At 58.3% G+C, this 23,626-nt stretch overlaps 1 protein-coding gene across 1 annotated transcript in view; it reads left to right on the top strand.

Moving 5' to 3' along the window:
- The window catches only part of CROCC2 (ciliary rootlet coiled-coil, rootletin family member 2), an 80,257-nt gene extending 57,444 nt beyond the window's left edge, over window positions 1-22,813 (top strand). The window contains exons 23-31 of the mRNA XM_024243599.3: window positions 553-690; window positions 808-1,165; window positions 1,397-1,581; window positions 2,515-2,635; window positions 3,266-3,399; window positions 13,168-13,317; window positions 18,246-18,377; window positions 19,160-19,339; window positions 20,695-22,813. Of these exons, the coding sequence (XP_024099367.2) occupies window positions 553-690; window positions 808-1,165; window positions 1,397-1,581; window positions 2,515-2,635; window positions 3,266-3,399; window positions 13,168-13,317; window positions 18,246-18,377; window positions 19,160-19,339; window positions 20,695-20,712 (1,416 nt within the window). The 3' untranslated portion in view covers window positions 20,713-22,813. The remainder of the gene's footprint in view (window positions 1-552; window positions 691-807; window positions 1,166-1,396; window positions 1,582-2,514; window positions 2,636-3,265; window positions 3,400-13,167; window positions 13,318-18,245; window positions 18,378-19,159; window positions 19,340-20,694) is intronic.
- The last annotated feature ends 813 nt before the right edge of the window (window positions 22,814-23,626 follow it).

A 23,626-nucleotide genomic window follows, 5' to 3' on the forward strand; every position in this document is an offset into this window, starting at 1 on the left:
GCCCTGCTCGGGCTCACAGGGTCCCTGGTTGGGTCTGTCCTCATGGGGCGCAGATGACAAGACTGGAGAGGGCAAAACCAGAAATGCTTTAGCGAGGAGGAAGGGAGCCATGCACAGCAGCACACGGAAGTATCCTACATGCAACACTTTGGCGCTCGGGAACTCAGGCAGGCTAGAGGGGAGGCCTGGCCACTGCAGGGCAGGGTGCTGGCAAGCCGGGTCCCCCCGAAGCCTGGCTCCCTCTCATCACGGTGGCCTTGGGGCAGTTGGCTCCAGTGCACCCCAGCCACTGCCCACACTCCCTAATCAGTGCCCACTCCGCCCCACCTGAGCTTCCTCCTTGTCCCAGGTCCTCCAAGGAGGTTCCGAGGAGGTCCCAGGTAGGTGTCTGCAGAGTGGCTGAGGGTGACAACTCCTTTGGGGGCAGCTTAGTCCAAGCCTCCCTGAGTGTGGCCAGCTGCCCTCAAGGGATGTGTGAGGAGAGGCAGGAGGCAGGGAGGCTGCCTGGGTTCCAGCACAGAGACCAGTGACCGTGCGGCCCCACGCTCCCAGGTGAGGACACTGAAGGCCGAGAACCAGAAGAGGAGCGGAGAGGCCCATGAGCTGCAGATGCAGTGCTCGCAGGAGGTGCTGGAGCTGCGGAGGCAGGCAGCCAAGGCGGAGGCCAAGCACGAGGGTGCCCGGAAGGAGGTGGGAGGGCTGCCTGTGCTCAGAAGGGAAGGAGCTGGGCGTCGGGGAGCAGAGGGAGGAGGCCCACCGCACTTCCTCACTGTCTCCCACGGGCGCACCCCAACATCCCTCCTACAGGTCCTGGGACTGCAGAAGAAGTTGGCAGAGGTGGAGGCTGCAGGGGAGGCCCATGGACAGCGGCTCCAGGAGCACCTCCGTGAGAGTCGGGGGGCTGAGCAGACCCTCCGAGCAGAGCTGCACAGTGTCACCAGGAAGCTGCAGGAAGCCAGTGGTGTGGCTGATGCTCTCCAGGCTCGCCTGGACCAGGCTTGTCACCGAATCCACAGCCTGGAGCAGGAGCTGGCCCAGGCTGAGGGTGCAAGGCAGGATGCAGAGGCCCAACTGGGCCGGCTGTGCTCCACACTCTGCCGTGGCCTGGGGCTCCAGAGACAGAGCCCGTGGGCCTCCCCGGAGCAGCCTGGTTCTCCCACCAAAGGTCAGAGTCCTCAGTGGAGGCAGGCGGGCCCCTGTCCCAGCTCAGTCCCTGGCCTGGCACCTCTCTTTCAGGCCTCACAACTCGCACAGTGGGGGACTCGGACAGGCAATTGTAGGAGCCTGTGGCCATCTCCCCAAGCTCCCATGGCTGGGGCAGCAGAGAGGAAGGGGGAAGGGCGTGTATCTGTCACTGTGTTCCTGTCCACGACCCCTCCACTGTCACCTCCCGCAGGCTCCGATGGCTCCCAGGCTCTCCCTGGGCAACAGGGTGCCAGCCCCCCAGCCAGGCCCCACTCGGCCCTCCGATGGCCGTTGCCCACACCCAGAGGCCGCAGCTCAGAGCTCATGGATGTGGCCACCGTGCAGGACGTCCTGCGGGACTTTGTGCAGAAGCTCCGGGAGGCCCAGCGGGAGCGGGTAATGGGGACTGGGTCCTCCCGCCCATGGCGGCACCCCCTGGGGGTCTCTAGGAAGAACACCTGCTGTCCATCCATCCGCGCGTCCCTGGGTCTGAGGGTCAGTGTCCAGGCTGTCCTGTTTGTTGTGATAAACACCAGCACCACCATGGCCCCCAAGCCCAAGTGCCTCGGGTGGCTGGAGGCCGCCCCCTTCCTTATACCGGCTGAAAAGCCCCTGGAGCCAGGCCCTACTGTGACACCCACCAGAGCCCAAGGCAGGGCATTCTGCAACTCATGCCACCCCTGAAGAGCTGCCGGGGCTGGGCAACTGCAGGACAGAGCCAGCAAGCTCCCCTCAATGTTCCCAAAGACCCCTCCGGTGGGGCCAAGCTCCCCAGTGGCTGCTCCTGGCTTCGGGGCTCCCACAGAACCACCCGTGAGCGGCCCCCTCCCACCTCACTGGGTGACACTCCAGTGGGCAGGACTGTGGGAAAGACAGGCAGGCCCTGAGCCCTGGCCAGGGTCTTCTGTGCACACTCCTTCCCTTCAGGCCCACCCTCCCACCGCTGCCAGCCCCAGGGGGCAGGGTCCCATCTGCACTCAGCCCCAAGTCCTGCCAGGGGTAGCCCCTGCCGGTCCCCCTGACCACAGGCTGTGGGCCGCCACCTGCCAGCTCTCCCACACCACACCTGTGCTTGAAACCTGGACCCTTTAGGCCGGGTCTCACTGGGCGCCTCCACTTCCCCAGGCCTGCAGGTCAGCTCAGCTTCCCAGTGAGACCACCTTCCCCACACCTTCCCTGAGCCCATGGCCCACACCACCCACTGCCCTGCCCCGCACACCCGCAGGCTAGACCGTGAGTGGCCCCAGCTGGCCCCGACCCTCTAGCAGACACCTTGGCCCTCCACCCGCCCGCTGGTCTGCCCCCGCTGACCTCAGTCCTTCTGCCCAGGATGACTCCCGTGTCCAGATGGCGACCCTGAGCAGCCGGCTGAGCGAGGCAGAGTGCAGGTGTGCCCGGGCCCAGAGCCGCGTGGGGCAGCTGCAGAAAGCCCTGGCTGAGGCGGAAGAAGGTGACCTCCCTTGCCCTGCCCCGCCCACCCTGGGAGTGGCTGTGAGGGTGGCACCACCATGTCCCCACTGCTGCCGGCTATAAGCTTTCGGCCCCTGGGGCAGCTCGGTGGGAAGGGAGCTTGGGGGCAACACCCAAACCACCAGGCCTGGCGAGGCTGGGTCAGCACTTGGCATCGGAGTTCTCAGCGGCGACTTCCCCAGCACAGAGGAGTGATGTCCACAGGCCCATCAGGGCCCTCCCGATCCGGCTCCCAGCATCCTCTGCCCCCTGCCCCACCCTAGCCTCATGCAGTTCCCACTGGGGGCCTTTGCCCTGGCTGTGCCACATGACTCTCCCTGGGCAGGCCCTGCCCCTTGTCACCCCCTCAGAGAGGCCCCTTCCTTGTGCCCCCACTGCCTCACACGCGCGAGTTTCTCTGCTTATTGCCCCCTCAATTAAAGGAAAGAGGCAGGAGGGAAGGATGGGTGGGAAGCCGGGACCCTGGGGCAGCCCCAGGACCCTTGAGCTGCGAGGATGGACCCCCACCTCCACGTGGGAGCCAGTCACTCAAGTCCACGGAGCCCTGCATTGCCTGCCTGTGACCTGGAGGGGCATGGGGGACCCTCAAGCCACCCTGCTTGCCCAACAGGCCGGCGCCAGGTGGAGGGCGCACTGAGCAGCGCCCGGGCAGCACGTGCCCTGCAGAAGGAAGCGCTCCGCAGGCTGGAGTTGGAGCACCTGGCGAGCATGCGTGCAGCAGGCCAGGAGAAGCGGCGGCTGCAGGTGGGGCAGGCGGCAGGGTGGGTCCCAGGTGGGGCACAAGAACAAGGCCTCTCAGTCACCCTCACACCCTGCAGGGAGGCCACAGGGCCGGGAGGTGGGAGAGAGGGGTCTGCAAGGGCTTCTGTGGGTGTTCAGGGCTGGAGCCAGTGGGCCAGCCTGGCGGGGCCCTGGGGCAGAGGTGCAGGCTGGGTTGTGGCAGGCAGCTTTGGGGTCGTCAGGACTGGGGTCGTCCTTAGCAGAGCTGTCTTTAAGGTGGTTCTAGCCCTTGTTTTACAGATCGGGGAAACTGAGGACTTGGCCTTGGGGGCACAGCCAGTGGGGGGCAGAGCCCCAAGTCTAGGCCCTTTCTTCTTGCTGGCAGGCATGGGGCGGCCCTGGCCCAGCCTTGGGGCTCTTTATAGGGTCACACTGTCCTGCTCCAAGACCACTTTTCATTCCATGTGCCTCAGACACAAAAGGGGCTCCTCAGGAAGGGCTGAAGTCAGTGTCCCTACACGCCAGGCTTTGTGCTGGGGAGGTGCCCACTGGGTCTGAGGTTTTCAGGTGAGGAGCCTGGGCCTGGAAATGGAACAGCCAGGCCGTGGTGGATGGAGGCCTGGCCCAGGCCTTGGTCCTCAGTGCTGGTAGGGAGCCCCAGGCCCAGCCCAGCCCCCCAGGTCCAAGCAGCCCCCGGGGTGTCCTGAGATCCTCTTGTCAGGACTCGGCCAGGGGACAACTGTTCTCCTCCAGAGAGCTCCCTTGCAGGCCCCAGCAGCCAGAGAACAGCGTGCCTGGCTGAGGCTCCCCAGGGCAACTGCCCCCAGGCATCGCTCAACCCATTCTAGAAAGAGGGAGCCAGCACAGTGCAGAGGGGACAGGGCACAGAGACTGGGGAGCCACTCCTCTCCAAGTGTGCCTCCAATGAGGGAGGCCTGGGTGAGCTATCAGGAGGGACGGCCTTGCAGGTTGGCAGAAGGGCCCCAAGGGCAGCCGGCCAGGCCTGCGCTGCTCCACGCGGGGCTCAGCCCTGGAGCCTGGTGGCCCTCAGAGGCCACCAGAGGGCTGTCAGCACTCAGACTAGCAGGCAGGCACTGAGTCCCCAGTAGGCCCTGAGCCTCTGAGGAAGTTGGCTTCTGCAGGGGAGAGGGGAGGGGGCAGAGAGCAGAGGCCAGGCTGCAGAGAGAGCAAGTTCCTCATTAGCCAGGAGTTTGGAAATTTCTGTTTTGGAAAGACCCCTCTGGTGGCAGCTGCTGGGGCAGTAAGACTAGAGATGTCTGTGGAAAGACCCAGGCGGCCTGGCCAGGGATGGGGTCAGGACTTGTGAGATGCCCAGGAGATGGGGGCACCTGAGAAGTCAGGGGACCTGGAACGGGCTGAGCTGGGCCAAGTTTCATTTTATATGTATAGTCACATGTGTGCCTCCCACATGCGTGTGCAAAAATAACGTTCTCTGCTCACAGATTACACATTTTGAAATAGACCTTCTATTTTATTTTATTTTTTGAGATGGAGTCTTATTCTGTCACCCAGGCTGGAGTACAGTGGCACCATCTTGGCTCACTGCAAACTCCGCCTCCCAGGTTCAAGTGATTCTCCTGCCTCAGCTTCCCAAGTAGTTGGGATTACAGGCACCCGCCAATACACCTAATTTTTTTGTATTTTTAGTAGAGACAGGTTTCACACCATGTTGGCCAGGCTGGTCTTGAACTCCTGACCTTAAATTATCTGCCTGCCTCAGCCTCCCAAAGTGCTGGGATTACAGGCATGAGCCACCGTGCCCAGTTCTGAAATACACCTTTTAAATCAACTTTTACAAATGCATTATTCAAATAGGCCACATTTGATCCAGTTCCTGAATTTATCAAAGCTAAGGACAACGTGTTGAATTTTCCCACTACAATTCTTTTTGTCAATGTCTCCTTTTATTTCCAAGGGTATTTGACTTCTAGATTTCTTGACTCTTCGAATTTGAAGTTTCTTGGTTAACTTTTCCTGAGTGGCCTGCATGTCCTGTGACTGCTGTTTGTCTTCCTCTTAGCCTCTGCTTTTTTGGTGTTGGTGTTTCCAGCCTTCATTTCATCAGCCTGGTTCTGCTTTCAATCCCACCTTAGAGTCTCTGCCTCTTCTGAGGGAATTTGTCTCACATAGAAGTTTTGTGGTAACCCATGCTCTGTTTTTCCTTAGGTTGCTTATAGGACACTTTCTCCTTTCCGTGTGTCTTTCCTGCCTGTCCTGTCTTGCATGGCAGGGATGATTTATTCATCCTCTTTTCCCTTAGCATTTGCATCCAGGGCATCTTATGGCTGGGCCAGGACAGCACCTTGCCCCCTCCAGGGGCCGAGGGTCTTGTCCCTTCCCTTCCCGGCTGCACTGCTTCCACCTGTGCCCTAGGAGCCAAGACTTTTGTTCCTTAGAACTTCCTGCTCTGGACAATCCCCTCTTCCAAACCCGCCCCCCAGGGGGGCTCTGGGCTCTCCTGCCTGTAGGTTGAACTTCTCTTGGTGTCTGTGGACCCCAGGGCTCTCTACCCACAGCAGCCCACACCTGGTGCACTACTTTTTGCAACAAATTACTGATGACTTAACCCCACTTTTGAGCCCCCAGTCCCATAGGTGAGAAGCCTGGCATGGTGTGACTGGCGTCTCCCCTCTGGGTTTCACAGTCATGGAGTAGGCTGGGCCACCCGAGGCCCCAGGGAAGAGTCCTCCTCTGGGCTCCTCCAGGTGCTTCTGGGGCATCCGGGCTCGTCCCCACGTGGCGAGTCCAGCTCTTTGCGTTGTCGGGCTGAGCCTCATTTCTGGGCGGTCAGCCAAGGGCTCCCCACTCCTAGCCAGAGGCTTCCTTGGCTGTGCCACAGTGTGGCAGCCGCGCCTGCACCCCACGCCCCCATCTCCACGTGCCTCACACCTCACGGCTCCCTTCTGCTGACACCCGAGGGTGTGCATGAGTGGGTGAGACCCGCCTGGGTGGTCACCCTTTGCTTAACTCAGAGTCAACTATTTGCATCCACAAAGTCCCCTGGCCATGAATCCAACGTAATCACAGGATAACGTCAGGGCCAGAGCTCACAGGGCCCTCTGAGGGCTCTGCCTGCCGCATGGGTCCGAGCAACGTGTTACCAGCTTTGGTGAACTCCCTGCCGCTGGTATGATGAGTGGGGCCACTCATGGCATCTCTCCTGGAGGGGCCTGGTTTTCATTCGATTCCAGGCTCCTTGTTTGCCTCTGACCTTGACCTTGAGTTCAGATGGGTTCAAGAAATGTGCGGATTCCCTGGGTTCTTTGTGTTTTTCTTGTCAGTGCTCTCTCCAGAGTGGCAGCCAGAGGCCTCCTTGTTTTTGAAATTCAAAAATGTCGCCAAAATGTGGGCGTGTCGGCCCCTTTCATTATTTTTACCTACCCCGGCAAACCCTCCCTACTTGCAGAATCAAATCTACCTTCTGTTTACAGAGGTTCCTTCCACTGTAAAAAAACATCTCTTCTCCTTCTCCCTCTTCTCTGTTCTTTTGTCCTGGAATTCTCAGCGTCCCAATACTGACCCCCTGGACCTGTCCTCCTGGCTTCAATCTTGAATTTCTCCTTGTCATCTCGGTTTTCCCCAAGGTCCCAGGAGAATTTCAGGTCTTACTCCTACTCAGCTAATCTCAGGATCTGCCGCATCTCGTCTGCTGCTCCTGCCCCCACCGTGGCCTCGTTCAGCCTGAGTTTTTATTTTGGATTGTCCACCTCGAGACCCCTGCCCTGTCCTCACCTTGAGAACACTAGTTACCATCTTCTGATGTGTGTCAGTAGCTCACTTCTCTGTTTAATTAGAGACTCTCAGATCTGATTCCTCAGATCGACTTTATTTTCTCAAACCCCAGTGGATACTAGTTTTGTTATTTGTTTTTCCTTTGCGTGTCTTTAAAGAAAGGAGTTCTGGCCTTGTTTGAAGTTGGGAGTGGAGAGGAACCCATCAGGGACTTTATGTGTCCCCATCCAAATATTTCAGGCTCAAAAGAAAGGCAGAGAGAAGGGTTCCAAGATCCCGCAGCCACAGGGAGCCATGGGGAACGTGGGGAGCCAGCAGTGGAGTTCTGGCCCTCCCAGAGCTGTTCTGTTCCTAAAGTGGGCGGAGTGGGAGCGGTGCTCTCTGATGCACGGTCACGGTGTGGTCCTCCACCTCCCCAGCTGCTTGCCTCACAGGGATGGAAGGCTCCCCGGGTCCCCCAGCCACAGCAACCCTCTTCCCTGAGGTCCTGGTGGTACAGAGTTACCTCCCCAACACCCCTGCAGCTCCCTCCAGCCCTCGCCCTTCTGAGTCAGGGTATGGGGGTATGGGGGTCCAACTTTGGGTCTCCACATGTGAGTGCAGAGGACGTCTCTGACATTGATCAGACCTTTGTCTGTATGCATTTTTCTGCTTGGTCTAGAATTTGCTCAACTTTTTTAGTGAAATGTGCTAAAATCTATCATTATTGTGTCAATGTTTTCTTACAATTCTGGCAATTACTATTTCACCCATTTTTAGGCCAAGTTGGTTTCATCTGCCCTTGGGAGTCCTCCGAGTCCCTGGTCTCCAGCTCTGAGGAAAGTTTTTCCCAACTTTTTGTAATCTATTGGTCATTGTGATGGGTTTCTGGATTCAGACACACCTAAGTCACCAGAGGCCCCCGCTTTTGACACACAGCAAACCCAGGCAGAGAGCTCAGGGTTGAAATTTTCTAGCCAGCCAGGGGGCTGGGAACACAGCCATGCTCCCTGCTGCCCCATGCCCCTTGCTGAGCCAGGGGGTGCTGGGGGGTGCTAGGGTCCAGTAGGGCAGGCCTGGCGCCTCTCCTGGCTCTGCCAAGCTCCCGGCACAGTCTAGAGCCAGCTCTGCCTTTGACACAACTTCTTTCACTTTCATGGGCTGGTTTTTCCCCTGTTTCACATAAACCAACGTGTTTGTCAAGAGAAAGTTAATTAAAAACATATTTTTCTAATTAAATGGTAGGCTGTGCTATGCAAACAGTAAGATTCTTGTTTGAGAGCAAATCCCTCCCCGTTTCCAAGGCTACCCTGGGAATTCGACAGAACAGCCGTGCAGGACCAGCCCGTGGTGTCAGGACACACACGGAATGCAGCAGCAGTGCCCAAGTAGCTGGCCAGGTCTCTGAGCAGGCGGGAGGCCTGGCACTCACTCAGCATCACCCACGGCCTCATGCCCACTCAGAAAGGCCCCCCATGCCACCCTTGGACTGGCGCCCGGTCACAGCCTCCGTGGCTCAGGGAAGCTCACAGCGTTCTTGGACTCTTGCCCAGGCCTCCTTCCCCGCTGTGCCCACGTGCCACACCCACCCCCCCCAGCTCCCCACATCCCCAGTGCCAGCCCTGCAGGTCACCCGCCTGTGGGGCTCAACTCAGCGTCAGTCACAGGTTCTAAAAGTTTCCGGGGTCCACATATGCCCAAAGCTAGCAGAGCAGCTTAGGGCCGGCGGGGACCACAAGGTGGACACTGAGCCACAGTCGGACTTGATTACTCTCAGTGTTTTGTCAAGAATTTTTGCATCTGTAATTCCTTTATGGTGACATATTTTTCAGATTTATTTGTGTTAAGAAAATTGTATTATTTTATAAAATGAGTTGGTGGGCTTTCCACTTTTTCCATCACCTGGAACACTCAAAATAACTTTTCTTGAAAGGTTCATTGAACTCCCCTGTACATATTCCACAGCTCCTGTCATCGTAAAGAATACACTTTAATTCCCTTTCCAATCTCTTTTCTGTCAAGGGTCTGCTTTAGTTTTCCATTTCTTCTCGGGTCAGTTTTGCCCTGTGGGAGTGTAACTCATATGTTCAATACGTTGCCAAAGACCTGCACATACGTCTGCTTAGCATCATCTTCATTATATACATGGTCTTGTCAGCAGTTACACCTGCTTTATACGCACAGTTGTGCCTTATTTACATGTGGAGTTATATCTGTTTCTGTCCTTCGTGTTGGAGATTTGTTTCTTTCCCTTAACCTGATTTGCCAACGGTTCATGTTTTATTCCTCTTTTCAAAGAATCAATGTATCTCTTCTTTTATTTTTGTTTAGTTTATTGATTTCAGCTTTTATTTTTATGAACACTCTATTTTTACTTTTAGTTTACTTTTTTTTTTTTTTTTGAGGGTCTTGCTCTGTCACCCAGACTAGAGTGCAGTGGCATGATTTCGGCTCACTGCAGTCTCTACCTCCTGGGCTCAAGTGATCCTCCCACTTCAGCCTCTTGAGTAGCTGGGACTACAGGCACATGCCACTACACCTGGCTAACTTTTGTTTTTTGTTTTTTTTTTTTGGTAGAGATGGTGTTAAACCATGTTGCCTAGGCTGGTCTCGAACTCCTGAGCTCAAGTGATCCACCCACCTCGGCCTCCCAAAGTGCTGGGATTACAGGCATGAGCCGCCACACCCAGCCAACACCCTCTTTTTGTTGTAACTTTTCTTATTTCTTGAAAGGAATAACTAATTTGTTTATGCTTGGGCTTTCTCTTTAATAGTAAGAGCATTTAATGTGATCCCATTTTCCCTAATTGTGGTTTGGTACGTGTCCCATCAGTTTTTGATGTGAGTTCTTTTCCTTTTTACCAGTTTTCTAGAAGTTTCCATTTTTATTTCTTCTTAAATTTGGGGGTTATTTGAAAGCATGAGTGCGTGTTTGTGCCACTTTTTGTTTCTTACGTCATCTTCCTGGAGAGGCTGTGGCTTTGGGCAGGGATGACGGTTTTCTTTTGATCAGCGTCTGGGTGGATCTTTGTTTATGCTCCTGCTTTGTCAGTTGTTTATTGGTCATTTGCTTTTTTGGTTTGGTTTTGTCTATTTGTTTGTGATGTGTTTAGAGAATACTGGACAAACTGATTGCAAAGTTTACAGGAAAGAATAGATGTTTGAGATTTTCCAAGAAAATTTTGAAAGTGAATAGTACAACAGGCTATAATGCTAGTATGGTCAAAGCAGGAGAGGCTGGTAGTATAGATACAGAGGAAGCAGGGCAGGCCAGAGTCCAGAGGAGGCCCTGCCACCATGAACTGGCACCAGACCCTGCCCTCTGTCTGGCCCCAGAGTCCCACTGTGTGGAGTGAACGGCTCCGACCCCCTTGTATCTGAGGACTGTCCAGAGCTAACTCTGTCCTGTGACTCAGTGGCCTGAGGGCAGTGGCCTGAGGGCAGGATGGGGCAGCTCGCCAGTGCAGGGAGACTAGGGGATACCTGCCAGTGGGCAATCAAATTGGCCCATCGTCGCCCAGTGGATAAATTGGTATGAGGCTGACGACCCCAATTCCAGATCCCAAAGGACGGATTTGGCGAGTGTTTGTGGCCTGTCCCGTCCTTCTCTGTGCAGCCGGCAGGACGCTTATTAACGAGGCCTTTGTCCCTTCTGCTCCTGTTCAGATATTTCCCAGCCTTCACTCCCAGCCTTCCATGCAAGCCTTCATTTTTAACAGCTTCCCCGGGGGCATCTCAGAATCCAGCATCCGACCAGCCTGCTTTTTTTTTTTTTTTTTTTTTTTTTTGAGACAGAGTTTTGCTCTTGTTGCCCAGGCTGGAGTGCAGTGGCACGGTCTTGGTTCACTGCAACCTCTGCCTCCCAGATTCAAGTGATTCTCCTGCCTCAGCCTCCCAAGTAGCTGAGATTACAGGCGCCCGCCACCACACCTGGCTAATTTTTTGTATTTTTAGTAGGAACGGGGCTTCATCGTGTTGTCCAGGCTGGTCTCGAACTCCTGACCTCAGAAAATCTGCCCATCTCAGCCTCCCAAGGTGCTGGGATTACAGGCATGAGCCACAGCACCTGGCCCCAGCCTTCTTTTGGTCTCAACGAGACCCCTGTGAGACTGCATCATACCCATGCCCCAGATGAGGAAACTGACACCGGAGCCCCGCATGCTGGCTCCAAGCCCAGGCTCATCCCTGCTCAGGCTCTGGGGTAGGAGCCTCAGGAGCCCAGGCTCATCCCTGCTCAGGCGCCGGGGTAGGAGCCTCAGGAGCCCAGGCTCATCCCTGCTCAGTCTCTGGGGTAGGAGCCTCTGGAGCCCAGGCTCATCCCTGCTCAGTCTCTGGGGTAGGAGCCTCAGGAGCCCATGATCATCCCTGCTCAGGCTCCGGGGTAGGAGCCTCAGGAGCCCAGGCTCATCCCTGCTTGGGCTCTGGGGTAGGAGCCTCAGGAGCCCAGGCTCATCCCTGCTCAGGCTCTGGGGTAGGAGCCTCTGGAGCCCAGGCTCATCCCTGAGCACTCAGCTCTGGGGGAGAAGGGCTGGGGTTCTTTCCTGTAGCTACTTAAGCCCTCAGACTGAATCCACGTTTTCAAGGTTTGTTTTGCCAGCCTGCCTCTCACACAGCATCAGGATTTAGAGCCAAAGGGACAAAAGAGATGAGAGCAACTCACTGGGGCCAGTGGGGCTGTGCATTAAAGGAGAACAACTCAATTATTACGGTTCATTCAAATTCCATAAAAGCTGAGTCATTACAAGAGGTTTGGGACCTCTTAAAACTGCCATGAAATATTTAAGCCATATTTGCAGAAAACTTCTCCTTTTCTACTGGAAAATTATATAGAAAACTATAATTTTCAAAATTGCACAAAGGGTGAAGCATCACAGTCTGAGGTACAACCATTGTCTTCCTTCTTTTCCTTTTTTAAAGTAACAAAGTGTCGGACCAAAAAAAAGAGTGTTTTCAGAATCCAGCCACCCCAGAAGGAGCTGGCCATTTCTCCCGCAAAACCCTCAGGAAGGTGCAAGGGCTGGGGGCTCATCAAGACCTGACCAGGCCAACTTGCAGTCAGCAAGCTTCCAATGACAGACACCTTGCAAGCTCCTTCACACGTCTGGGGTCCTCTCAAGGCCCAACAGCTGCCAGCTCTGGGGCTCAGGGGACACCACGAGTGCCATCCTCCCTCCTGGGATGACAGGGAGGCAGGATTCCTGCAAGCAGGAGGAGAAGGCGGCAGCGTAGGGTGGGGACGCCAGCGGGGAGGCTGTGCACAGAAGGCAGCAGGTGCACGTGATCAAAGTGATGGCGAGTTCCCCGGGCACTGTCCTGTGGGCAGCTGGGAGCACCACAGGCCCAGAGCAAGGCAGTGGCATGGCCGATGATATTCAAGTGAAATGCACCCTCAGCCATCATGGGGTAGCGCCTGGGGACAGTGAGGAAACTGAAGGGCTGTCACTGGTCCCAAGTGGATGATGGCAGTTTGGACAGGCTGAAGGCAGAGGGGCTGAGAAGAGGGCGCAGGGGTGAGGGACACAGCGGGGATCATGGGCCATCCCAGCTTCACAGGCTCTGGAGCTCCTGAGCTCAGTTTGGGACTAGCTGTGTCCCCAGGTGGGAGCTGAAGCGGGAGAACATGCAGTGTGACGGCAGAAGGGGCAAGCAGGGCCCGAGCCGAACAGGCTCCAGGAGCCTTGGGGAGGGTCACCTCAGGCTTTATCCCAAGGGCAGTAGGAGCCACCAAGGCTGGAGGCAGGGCAGGGATGCCACCGATGTGCCCTCTGAGACCACTGGCTGCAGCAGAGAAACTGCCAAGCCCGAACCTTCGCCCACGCTAGACCAGACCCCCAGGACTTTCGGCTCAGGCTTCCTGGGGGTCCACACCTTTGAGGTTACATTGCAAACACAACCGCCCGATCAACGCACTTCAGGTTGTCCTTAACCACGTCTTGCTGTTTTCATCCCAGCGATACGGTCCTGCCAGACGGTCTAGGCAGATGCCCTGAGGCAAGGGTTTCCCTGCAGGGCCTCCTACCCCGTGTCTCCAGGTGGGCCCTGTGTCTCCTTCCCCCCCAGGAGCAACTGGACATGCTGCACCAGGCCCTTGACGAGAGCAGGAGGCACAGCCAAGGCCTGGCCAAGAAGGGGAAGCTGCTGGAAGAACAGCTCACCAACTTGGAGCACAGGTGCCAGAAGGCTGAGGGATCGCTGGAGCCCCTGCAACAGGTGAGGGTGACCAGGAGGGCAGGGTACGCTGTCACCAGGAGGCGGTGAACAGGCCTACAGGGAAGAGGCCCTGTGGTCCTTTGCAGAATCAGTCCCTCAACATGAAGGGAGGCCTAGAGAGAGGCTGGAGGCAGGTGAGCAGGCCTGCAGAGACCCAGGCACCATCCAGTCCCCCGCTGACAGACAGGGAAACTGAGGCTGGAGGGGCCCACAGGGAGTCAGGGGGCTGGATTTCTTGCCGTACAGTAAGCACCCCTACAACAGAGGAGTCAGCTGTGGACACGCCGTTTAGGAGAAAATAAGTTGAGGCCAGAGCCAGCCTTAGATGGAACAACCTCGCTCTCAGAAACTCGGGCCCTCCCAATCCCTGGCCCACGCCCAGCGTCTCCGGCCCAGGTGCTCTGTCGGCCGCAGAGGCTCAGCGGCGGGCAGGAGGCGGCTGAGGCGCAGGCGGAAAGGCGCGTCCTGCAGGAGCAGACGGCGGCGCTGCGCACCGAGAGGGCGCGTCTGCAGGGGGAGCTCGCGGCGCTGCGCGCTCAGCTCGCACAGGTAGGCGGCAGCGGTGGTCCTTAGAGAAGAGGGAGGAGCTCCTGGCTGGGGTCCGCAGGGGCGCGGCTGGGCGAGGCGCTGGCCCACGCATGCTTCTGTGTCCTCACCTGCCGGCGGGGTGGCACTAAGCTCGGGGTCAGGACGCCCGCAGGTGGCCACAGCCCTGCCAGTGGTGTCGTGTGCGCCCTGCCTTGGCTCTCCCTGGAGAGGCACCATGGGTGGGGACAAATCCCTGGCTTTGTCTCCAGTGTCTGAGCCCAGCTTTGCTGGAAACCGAGTGGCCTGACACACCACACACCCCAGAGCCCCAGAGGCCCCTGCTCATGGTGGAGATAGCCCCTCCCCTGGGGTGTGCCCTGCGGCTGGAGCAACAGGTGGGCCAGCCTGTGCAGGTGCCCCACAACCTCCCCTCTCAACGCTCACAAGGATAGTGGCCCCTGAGCTCCCGGTAGGGCGCGGGCAGACAGGGTGAGAGACCCGGAAGAGCTCAGTGGTCAAGTGACGGTCATCACCCCGTCCTGTCATCCCCCGGCCTCCCCGGTGCAAGACAGGGTTTCCAAGCCCAAAGGTCAGACAAACTTAGACCACTGTGTCCAGGGGTGGGCCGCAGAGGTGAGGCCAGGTGGAGGCACCTGCTGGCTGATGAGTAATCCAGTGATCCCGGCCACTGAGCTCGGCCCCCGGGCGCATGTGGACCCGGCTCCCACGCATGAAACCAGACGGAGCAGAACCATTGGCGGGGAGATGAGGGGCGCACAGCCGCCAGGTCGACTGATAGAGAAACAGCCCAAGAAAGAGGAAATGGCATTCCAGGAAGCAGGCAGAGCTTCTCAGAGCCCGCACCCTAGCCGTCACTCTTTGGGCCCATCGAGGAGGAGCCTGCTATGTACAGCACCCCCTCCCCATCACCTGAGAGGCAGCTCTCTTGTCCTCTGTGAGCACTCCACACACACCCAGTCACTCACTCCACACACACCCAGGCACTCACTCCACAAACACCCAGGCACCCACTCCACACACACCCAGACACTCACTCCACACACACCCAAACACTCACTCCACACACACCCAGTCACCCACTCCACACACACCCAGTCACTCACTCCACACACACCCAGGCACTCACTCCACAAACACCCAGGCACCCACTCCACACACATCCAGACACTCACTCCACACACACCCAGTCACCCACTCCACACACACCCAGGCACTCACTCCACACACACCCAGGCACCCACTCCACACACACCCAGGCACTCACTCCACACACACCCAGGCACCCACTCCACAAACACCCAGGCACTCACTCCACACACACCCAGGCACCCACTCCACACACACCCAGGCACTCACTCCACACACACCCAGGCACTCACACTGGGGGTCTCGCTGCCCCCCACAGCAGGGTCTGGGTGCATGCAGGGCCCCCACCTGGCAGGTGAGGGCAGAGTGGGCACATGGCCCCAGCCCACGGGGTGGCCTCACACCGATCCCTCTTTCTGTTCATCCTCTCTCTTTGATGCCGGCCCCTCAAGCTGTCTGCACAGTTAGGCTCCTCCCTGATGGGGACTTGGTGGCTGTCCAGGGCTTCAGGGCTGGACACTGCCGTTTCTACAGCATGGGTTGTTTAAATGACTCCAGGACACCGTCAGGGTCCTGCACAGCGACTGGCTCACAAACGGGGCTGAGTGGAGAGGGTGGTGCATCACATGGGCACATGGGCACAGCTCCCACCCACCCTGTGGGTCCAAGGTGCAGGGTGGGGTAGTCCTGGTGGCCTGAGGCCAGAGTCCCCATGGAAGCTGTGCCCATCTCCTACTGGACCGGATGCTTTTGGAGGGGCTGCCTCCAGCTCGGCATCCCTGGGCCCTGTTGCCCACTACCCAGGCCTCCTCGTGGCCGCTTGACCCCAGAGCCCCACACCCACCGCCTCCCAGCTACTCTCCTGCCACCCTCGCTCATGCAGCCGCAGAGTGGCCGCCGAGATCAAGGAGAGCCAGAGGTCAAGGTAACCTGTGGGTCACCCAGCTGGAGGGACAGGCCTGGAAAGCCAAGCCGGGGTTGCCAGCATCACGACCCATCCACAAGCGCCTACCTCCAGCGTCCTGGGGGGTTCCAGCTTGTTCTCCTTGGGAAGTTTGTTCACCATCCCAGGCCGGATGGCGCAGGGGGAGGGGCGGGAAGGGCGAGTGTCTTTGGCCTTCCATTCGTGGAGCCTGGGGGACAGCCCCTTTTCCCTCTGCTGTGTGCTGCTGAGGCCCTGCAGGAACAGGGAAGGTGCCCACACAGCCACCCAGGCTGGCCCTGCAGAGCGGGTTGCACCAGCTGTGGGCCCAGGGTTCTGATGCCCTCACAGCCCCCCTCCGGGAGTAGGCAGGGGGCCCCAGAGTGGGACAGGGCTCCAGAGGAGGCAGCTGGAAGGATGACGGGCACTCAGGATGGGGGAGGGGAGGATGGCATCTGCTGAGCTGGCCCCTGCAGGGTCAGTGCCCCCATCTATGAAGTGGGGAAGGCAGGTGCTGAGGCCTCAGGGGTGAACCCCAGAGCAGGGTGGCCCTTCCCAAGGACTCACTGCCACCTGCAGAAGGCCCCGCAGCCCAGCCTGCCCAGGGGACAGGGACCAGCAGTTCAGGACAGTCACGAAAGCCACCAGCCAGCTTGTCCACAAAGGACCACCTGCCCTCCAGAGTAGGGCCAGCCAATGGGGTCCAGTCACCAGCCCCTGCTGCTGTTCCTGAAGGGGGCCCAGCCCTGGGCCATGGAGCCAGGGTGTTGGGGCCTCCCGTGGATGCTGCTGGGGGTGGAGGAGCAGGGGGCTTGCATCAGCCCTGGTTGCGACAGCACTGCCCAGGGACGCAGAGCCAGCTGTGGGCACAGTGCCCGCCGTGAGTCCCTGGAGCCTGAGGAGGGGGAGGGAAGGAACAGCTAATGAGTTCCAGGAGGTCAGCTGTGAGGGGCCCACAAACCCATAAACCCTTTATTGGTGTCTCAGGAGGGGAAACCCGGATGTGGCCGTTTATTTATTTTGGATTTCACTTTTCTCTTCTCTTTATAACATGCACTTCCAGGAGCGTAACTGGATTTTTAAAGAAACAGGACTTCCTTTTTCAGTGCAGGGGACTCTCTGTTTTTCTCAGTCCTGAAGAAGAAAGGAACCCTTATTTTTTGTAAAGTTCCAACCACTGACCCTGTAACGAACTTTACCCACGCAAATTATCCCCTCTGTCTTAGGGCCCGAAACCAGGCCTGCTCCAGCCCTGAAGCTAAGAGGGCAGGTTTGTGGTGTGCCAAGTGTGTGCACTGAGCCCCAGGTCTGCTGCCCAATCCTGGGCCAGGGCCAGCACCTGACAGAGGGCATTGGGGCGGACAGAGGACTGACCTGGCACTCCAGCCCAAGGCTGACAACCCTGTGGACACAGCCCCAGCAGGCAGGACCCTCAGGGCTGGGCACAGCAGAGCCTGGAGGCAGCCTGGTTCGGAGAGCAGGGCCTGGGTTCCAAGCCTTCCTCAGCGCCTGCCTGGCCCAATGAGCCTGTGACATGATGGGATCCCGTCCACACCAACCACCCATGAGGCATGCCCCAGGCCATCTGGGGGCGCTGGAAGCAGGCTGTCTGGGGCTGGTGGACGGTGTTCCTCTCCTAGTGCTGCTCTCTGTAAGAAAGAACTCTTAGATTCAATCCTTTCCTCCAGAGGGCCCATTCGCAAGGGAACAAAAGGTCCCTGCCAACTTTCCCATAGAAAATGTCTGTTTCCTGGGTAACCTTCCCTGATTTTTAACCTGCAGCTTATCCCTCCTGACCATGGGGTAGGGAGTGGATGACTAAGGAGGGTGCACATTGGGGCAGCCTGCAGCCTACAAGGAGGACAGACGGTGGGGATAGTGATGCCAATACCACAGGCTTGTTGGGATTGAGACAGCAAGTGTACCCAGCTCTCAGGGCCTGTGCCTGTACGAGCTCAGCAGATCCTGAGTGCCAACAGCAGAAGGCAGGTGCCAGAGAGTGCAGGGGATCATGGCTCATGAGACCTGGAGGAACACTGAGAAGGGGTTTGCGGGGTAGCTCCTGGGATGTCACCTTAAAAGATGTATGGAGTCCCCCATTGAGGATGTTGATGGGGACATCTGCTGCTCTGTAGCTGGATGGGGACTTGGCCCTATGCTCCTCCTTAAGCTGTCACTCTGGCTGCAGATATTGGATAGACCTGGGTGAGGCCAGGGGTCCTGGCCCAGGGCAGTGCCCTTCCTGATGCTGCCAGCTCTTAGGGGAATTCAGAGTCCTTCCCAGAGGCATCCCTGTGCTCCCAGAGGAGGGCTGGCCTGACCTCACTCCCTGCCAGGAGGCCACAGGTTCTGCCTCCCGGGATCTCTGCAGATGGAGCAAGAGACACTGAAGAGGGAGGAGGACGTGGCGAGGCTGGGAGCTGACAAGGAGCAGCTGGACCAGTCTCTGAACAGCCTGCAACAGGAGGTGGACGGAGCCCTGAGGCAAAATCAGCAGCTGCAGGTCAACCGGGCCAGCGGAGCTCTGCGTACCCCAGACTTGGGGGCAGACCTGGGCTGGGATCCAGGAGGGTGTCAGTTCCAGAGGGGTGGCTGGTGTACCTCCATCTCACACGTGCACACATGGAGAGGGTGGCTGGACCAGCTTCTGCATGTGATGGATACAGACTCAGACCAAGGCCCCAGGCAGAGCTGGAACCAGGACCCAAGCCTTCTGCCCTTCTGGAGACATTGAAGTCCCCGTGGGAGCCAGGCCCGGGCTCTGTAGAGCAGCACAAGGGCCAGGCGAGGGAGGTCAGAGAGGCCTGTGGGGCATGGCCAGAGGCTGCTACCTGCTTGTGTTGGGGCAGGGGAATCCCCTGAGGCCTAGGGGCCTGACACCCAAGAAGGGGACTCAGAGGCTTCATTCTCCCTGTCCACATTGGACACACCCCCATCCTCAGAAACCAGCAGGGGATGGGGCAGGATGGGCAAGAATCAAACTTCGATGCCCTCCGGACACCCAGCACAGCCAAAAGGAACCCGGGGTGCCATTAAAACAGATTTTAGGCCCACCCTGGAGGCTGTGGCTTGGTCTCCAGCCCAGCCAAAGCCAAACCCAAGGCCCGTGGACTGAACGTGTGCACCCAACCCCAGGTCTGCTGGGCAGTCCTGGCCAGGGTCAACACCGGCAGAGGGCAGTGGGGCCCACAAGGACAGGTGGAACACCCTGTGGCACTCCTGCCCTGGGATTCTGTGTGGCCCTCAGTGAGAGACAGCAGTGAGATGCCCGAGTTCTCGTTCCAGGCCCAGATGCTGGAGATGGAGCAGGCCCACACCCAGCGGCTCCAGGACCTGACAGCTCAGCACCAGCCGGACCTGGCCACAGAGGCAGAGCGTCTGCATGGGGACCGGCCGCAGGCCACACAAGCCCTGGAGTCCCAAGAATGGACCCACCAGCAGCGGGTGAAGGTGCTGGAAGAGCAGGTAAGGTCGGGACCCCAGCCCCCCGGGTGAGGGAAGAGGCAGGGATGGAGGACTGGCATCCCCGCAGTCACCCAGTAGAGGTGACTTCTTGAAGTCCTCTAGCAACAGGGGCTCTCCACTGCCACCCAGTGGGCTCCAGACCCGCTCCGGGCACTGCCTGCACTTCTTTGCTCTCGAGGGCACCAGGTTTATCCCGCTGGGAGGTGGAACGTGGATTCTGGGGCAGGTCACCACCCTCTCTGAGCCTCCATTGCCCCGTCTCTAAAGTGGGGTAGGGAGGACAGTTCCTGTCAGGGGTCACTGGGAGACTGAGCTGTCATTATGTGTGAGGTGCTTAGACAGCACCTAGCACGCACAGTTGTAGCAGAGGCAGCCCCTGCACCTGTTCTTCAGAGTCACAAAGGGAAAACAATGGCACATGTGGCATATGTGGGGACGACGTAGGCACAGTGAGGTGGATAAGGAAGCATAGCCAAGCCTTGGGCATGTGTGTGCACTGCACACCCACACATGCATACGTACATGTGACAGACCTGCTGGGCTGAACCACTGAGCCTTGGAGCTCAGAGCTATCAGGACCTTAGAGCTGTCTGTTCATTTTACACTTGAGGAAACTGAGGCCCAGGAGGTGACCTGACTGCCCAGTGTCATCCCCAAGTTAGGGTCCCCGACCACCAGGGCACTTTTGCTAAATTTATTAGCAAAAGGACATTTATTTCCTTATCATTCTGAGTGCTTTTTTTTTTTTTTTTGAGATGGAGTCTCACTCTGTCGCCTGGGTTGGTGTGCAGTGGCGCGATCTTGGCTCACTGCAACCTCCACCTAACGGGTTCAAGCGATTCTCCTGCCTCAGCCTCCAGAGTAGCTGGGATTGCAGGCACCCGCCACCACGCCTGGCTAATTTTTTGTATTGTTAGTAGAGACGGGGTTTCACCACGTTGGCCAGGCTGGTCTCGAACTCCTGACCTCAGGTGATCCTGATGCCCAAGGCCCGCCTCAGCCACCCAAAGTGCTGGGATTACAGGCATGAGCCACTGCACCCGGCCTCATTCTGAGCGCCTGAATAGAAGCGGGCCCATCCACCAAGGGTGTGCAGTGGCCATACTCCTGAGGCCTCCACAGGTGGGCAGGGTGGAGATCCGTGGTGAGAGGTGGGACTGCGCATCCCTCTCTGGCAGCAAGGGAGTCGGTCTGACTTCTGCCTGATGTTTCTGTCCTATGCATGCTACCTCTCCTTGGGAGCTGTAGACCATGGCCTCCAGCCCTTCCTGTCATAGAGGCCTCCATGCCTCCATGCCCTGGGGCCCTGGCCACGCAGCCTGCCCACCTGACCTGAGCCACTGTCCTGTCCCCAGGTGGCCAGCCTGAAGTAGCAAATGGACCAGGAAGTGCAGCGGCGGCAACAGGACCACCTCAGCCAGGCCTTCCAGACAGGACAGTGAGCCCTGCTGCATAGCACCCAGCAGCCTAGCCGCCTTCAGCCCTGACTGGCCAGGGGCAGGCGGCCCTGGGGAAGGTGCTGGAGGCCCTAGGCTGCTGGGGGAACCACTGTTGGGAAAACCAATGCCTTGTGCTCTGCACAAGAGGGACAAAGCTCAAATGGGGTGGGCACGATGACAGCAGAAAGCACAGGGTGCAGGCAGCCACTGCCCGGGCCACCACTCACTCTGCAGAGTCCTCAGGCAGCGGTGCACTCTGAGCCCGCTGACCGCAGAGCTCCTCCCGCCCCTGGAGACTCGGCCTGCAGCTGGTGCTGGACCACGCTGCAGGTCGCTCATCTCTGGCAGCCCCTTCCCCTCCAGCAGAGAGCGGGGGCTTGGGCATCCTCACAGCCTGCCCCCGCCTGGCGTCCTCACAACCTGCCCCCACCGGGCACTCCATTTCCGCTTTGGAGGAGCTGCTCTGGCCAGACCCCCGGGGCCAGGCCCCGTCAGGCTGGCTTCCCCGGCTTCATTCCGTGCCCTCAGCTCTGTAAACACGGGAAAACACGTGGGAAACATTTCCACCAACCGGAGCCAAAAACATAATGTCCTGCAAAGCCAGCCACCACATCCCCACGCCCAGCGGCTGCGAGCCTCTGCATCCAGGAACTGCGGCCGTCACGGTGGCAGGTGGCTGGAAGTGACTCAGATTCAAGTCCCCGTGACTCACTGGCCGCCAGAAGAAGGGGAGTGTAACACTTAAAGCTGTTACAGAGCCTCCCATGTTCCTGGCCTGGAAACCCTGGGAACTGTCCTGCAGGACTCCAGCCGGGTTGCTATGGAGACCCAGGCGGCCATCTTGGGCCTGTGGCGTGGGCCACCTGTGTCCATCTGCACTCCTTGTCTCCATCACCATTGCTCAGAGTGACTTGTTCTCCTCTCCAAAGGGCCACATGCTTTATAGGTGGTCATTTGTGATATCTGTGGGGCACCAGCCAGCCCAGTGAATCCCTGCATGTACCGCAGGGGCCTCCCGTCTTGGTCGCAAGGACTCTGGCCTAAGGGTACAAGGCCAGAGGCTCCCAGCCCCCACCCCATCACAGTTACTGTGAGCCTTGGCTGAATGTGCAACAGTGTCTATTTCAAGATCACTCTGGGACTTAAAATAGTCTGTCCTGGCACACCTGGTTTTCTGGTGGATTTAGTAATGGAGTTACCATACGCTGTAAATCGTGCAAAATCAATAGCTAAAGAGAGGTGGGCATATAGGCTCCTTCCTGTCTGTCACCTCTGCCTGATTGTTGGTGGCTGTGTTGAGAAGGATTCTGAGGTTCAGCCTGGGCTCTGAGGGGAAGAGCTTGGTGACCCATGAGCGGATGTTACTCTGGGCAAAGGAGGAGTCAGTGTGGCACAAGTGCCCCAATAAGCACCCTCTGCTGTGGCCAGTCAGGGGTGGAGGACAGCAGGCAGGCCTGCCCCCACTGCTGGAGAGCTCTCTGCCAGATGGCGGGTGGAGAGGGTCACTGAGAGGCAGCGTGTGGTGCTCAGGGCCTGGCACTTAGTAGGCATGTCCCTTCCCTGCTTTCCCTCCCCATCCGCAGTCTCCTCATAGAGGGGGCCTCCCACTCCGCAGCCCAGCAGAAGGACCTGAGGGATGGCCAGAGTGCGAGGGAGGAACAGAAGTTCAAGGTTCCCAGTTGTGGGCAGGAGACTCAGCATCGGTCCCTCCAGCCCCCGGCAGCGGGAGCCCCCATGTGTCCCCGGGAATGCGGTGTCCACACCTCCCTCTTTGCATCCCTGCAGCGCCCAAAGGGACCGAAGCTCCCAGCACAGGGGAGGCGTCCAGCGCGGCTGCAGAGGAAGGGAACGCACAGCAGGTGGGAGGGGCCCAGGTGATTTCTTAGCATCACAATGAAAGGCACCCGTGATGAGACAGCTCGCTCTCTGGCAGTTTAAGGACCCTCCTTGCCCTGGCTGCTCATGGGGAACATTTGAAATGTGGGGGCCTCAGAATTTTGAATTTTAACAAATAGTCAAATCAGCATAGGAGATGCTATTTTAACTTATTCAACATAAAGACATGTATTTAGGAAAAGAGGATTTTTCTAGTGGAAATACATTGGCATTTTCTTAAACATGTCCAGCGGTCGTGCATGGGCCTCTGTGTTCTGGTCTCATGATGACTGAGAACCGTGCTGGGGTTTGGAGAGCTCTCCCTCTGTTCTCGCAGCAGCCCTTTTGAGCACCTGGTTTGCAGATGAGGAGGAAGCCTTGCTTTGGGACAAGTCTGCACCAGGTTGACAGGAGGGGTCAGGCCCAGGGACCCGACAGCCCAGGCCAAGGCTCCCCCTCCACTGGCCTCGCCCCAGACCCATCTGCCTGGTGAGGGGGCAGGCAGAGCCGTGTTAACCAGAGGACATGCCCCAGATGCTGGGGTCCCCCTGCCCCTTCGTGGAGGCAAGGCCAAGGGAAGAGGGGGCTGGACCCCTTCCCACACCCTTCCCACAGTCAAGGGGAAAAGACCATACGTGGCCTGCAGCCAGCCTCCAGCCCAGGCCTGCCTGCACGGGGGGTCCCAGCTGTGCCCCCACCAGCTGTGCAACCCAACCCTAGACAGATTCTTTAGGTTTTGGTTTCCCTGTCTATAAAGTGGGGTGACCCCAGCCCCAGAGGGCCATGGTGTGTCCTACGTGAAGTATTGCCCAGGCTGAGGCCAGAAGCACTCAGCTAACGGTGGAGGCACTGTCACCTGCAGCACCCACGGCTCTGGGAGTGCCATGTCCATCTCCCTGCTGCCATCCCCAGCCACGGTCCAGCAGGGCCAGGGTGCTCGAGGTAGCAGCCCCTGAGGCCAGCCTGGTGGAGG

Source organism: Pongo abelii, chromosome 11, assembly GCF_028885655.2.
Source record: "Pongo abelii isolate AG06213 chromosome 11, NHGRI_mPonAbe1-v2.0_pri, whole genome shotgun sequence".
Lineage (NCBI taxonomy): Eukaryota > Metazoa > Chordata > Mammalia > Primates > Hominidae > Pongo > Pongo abelii.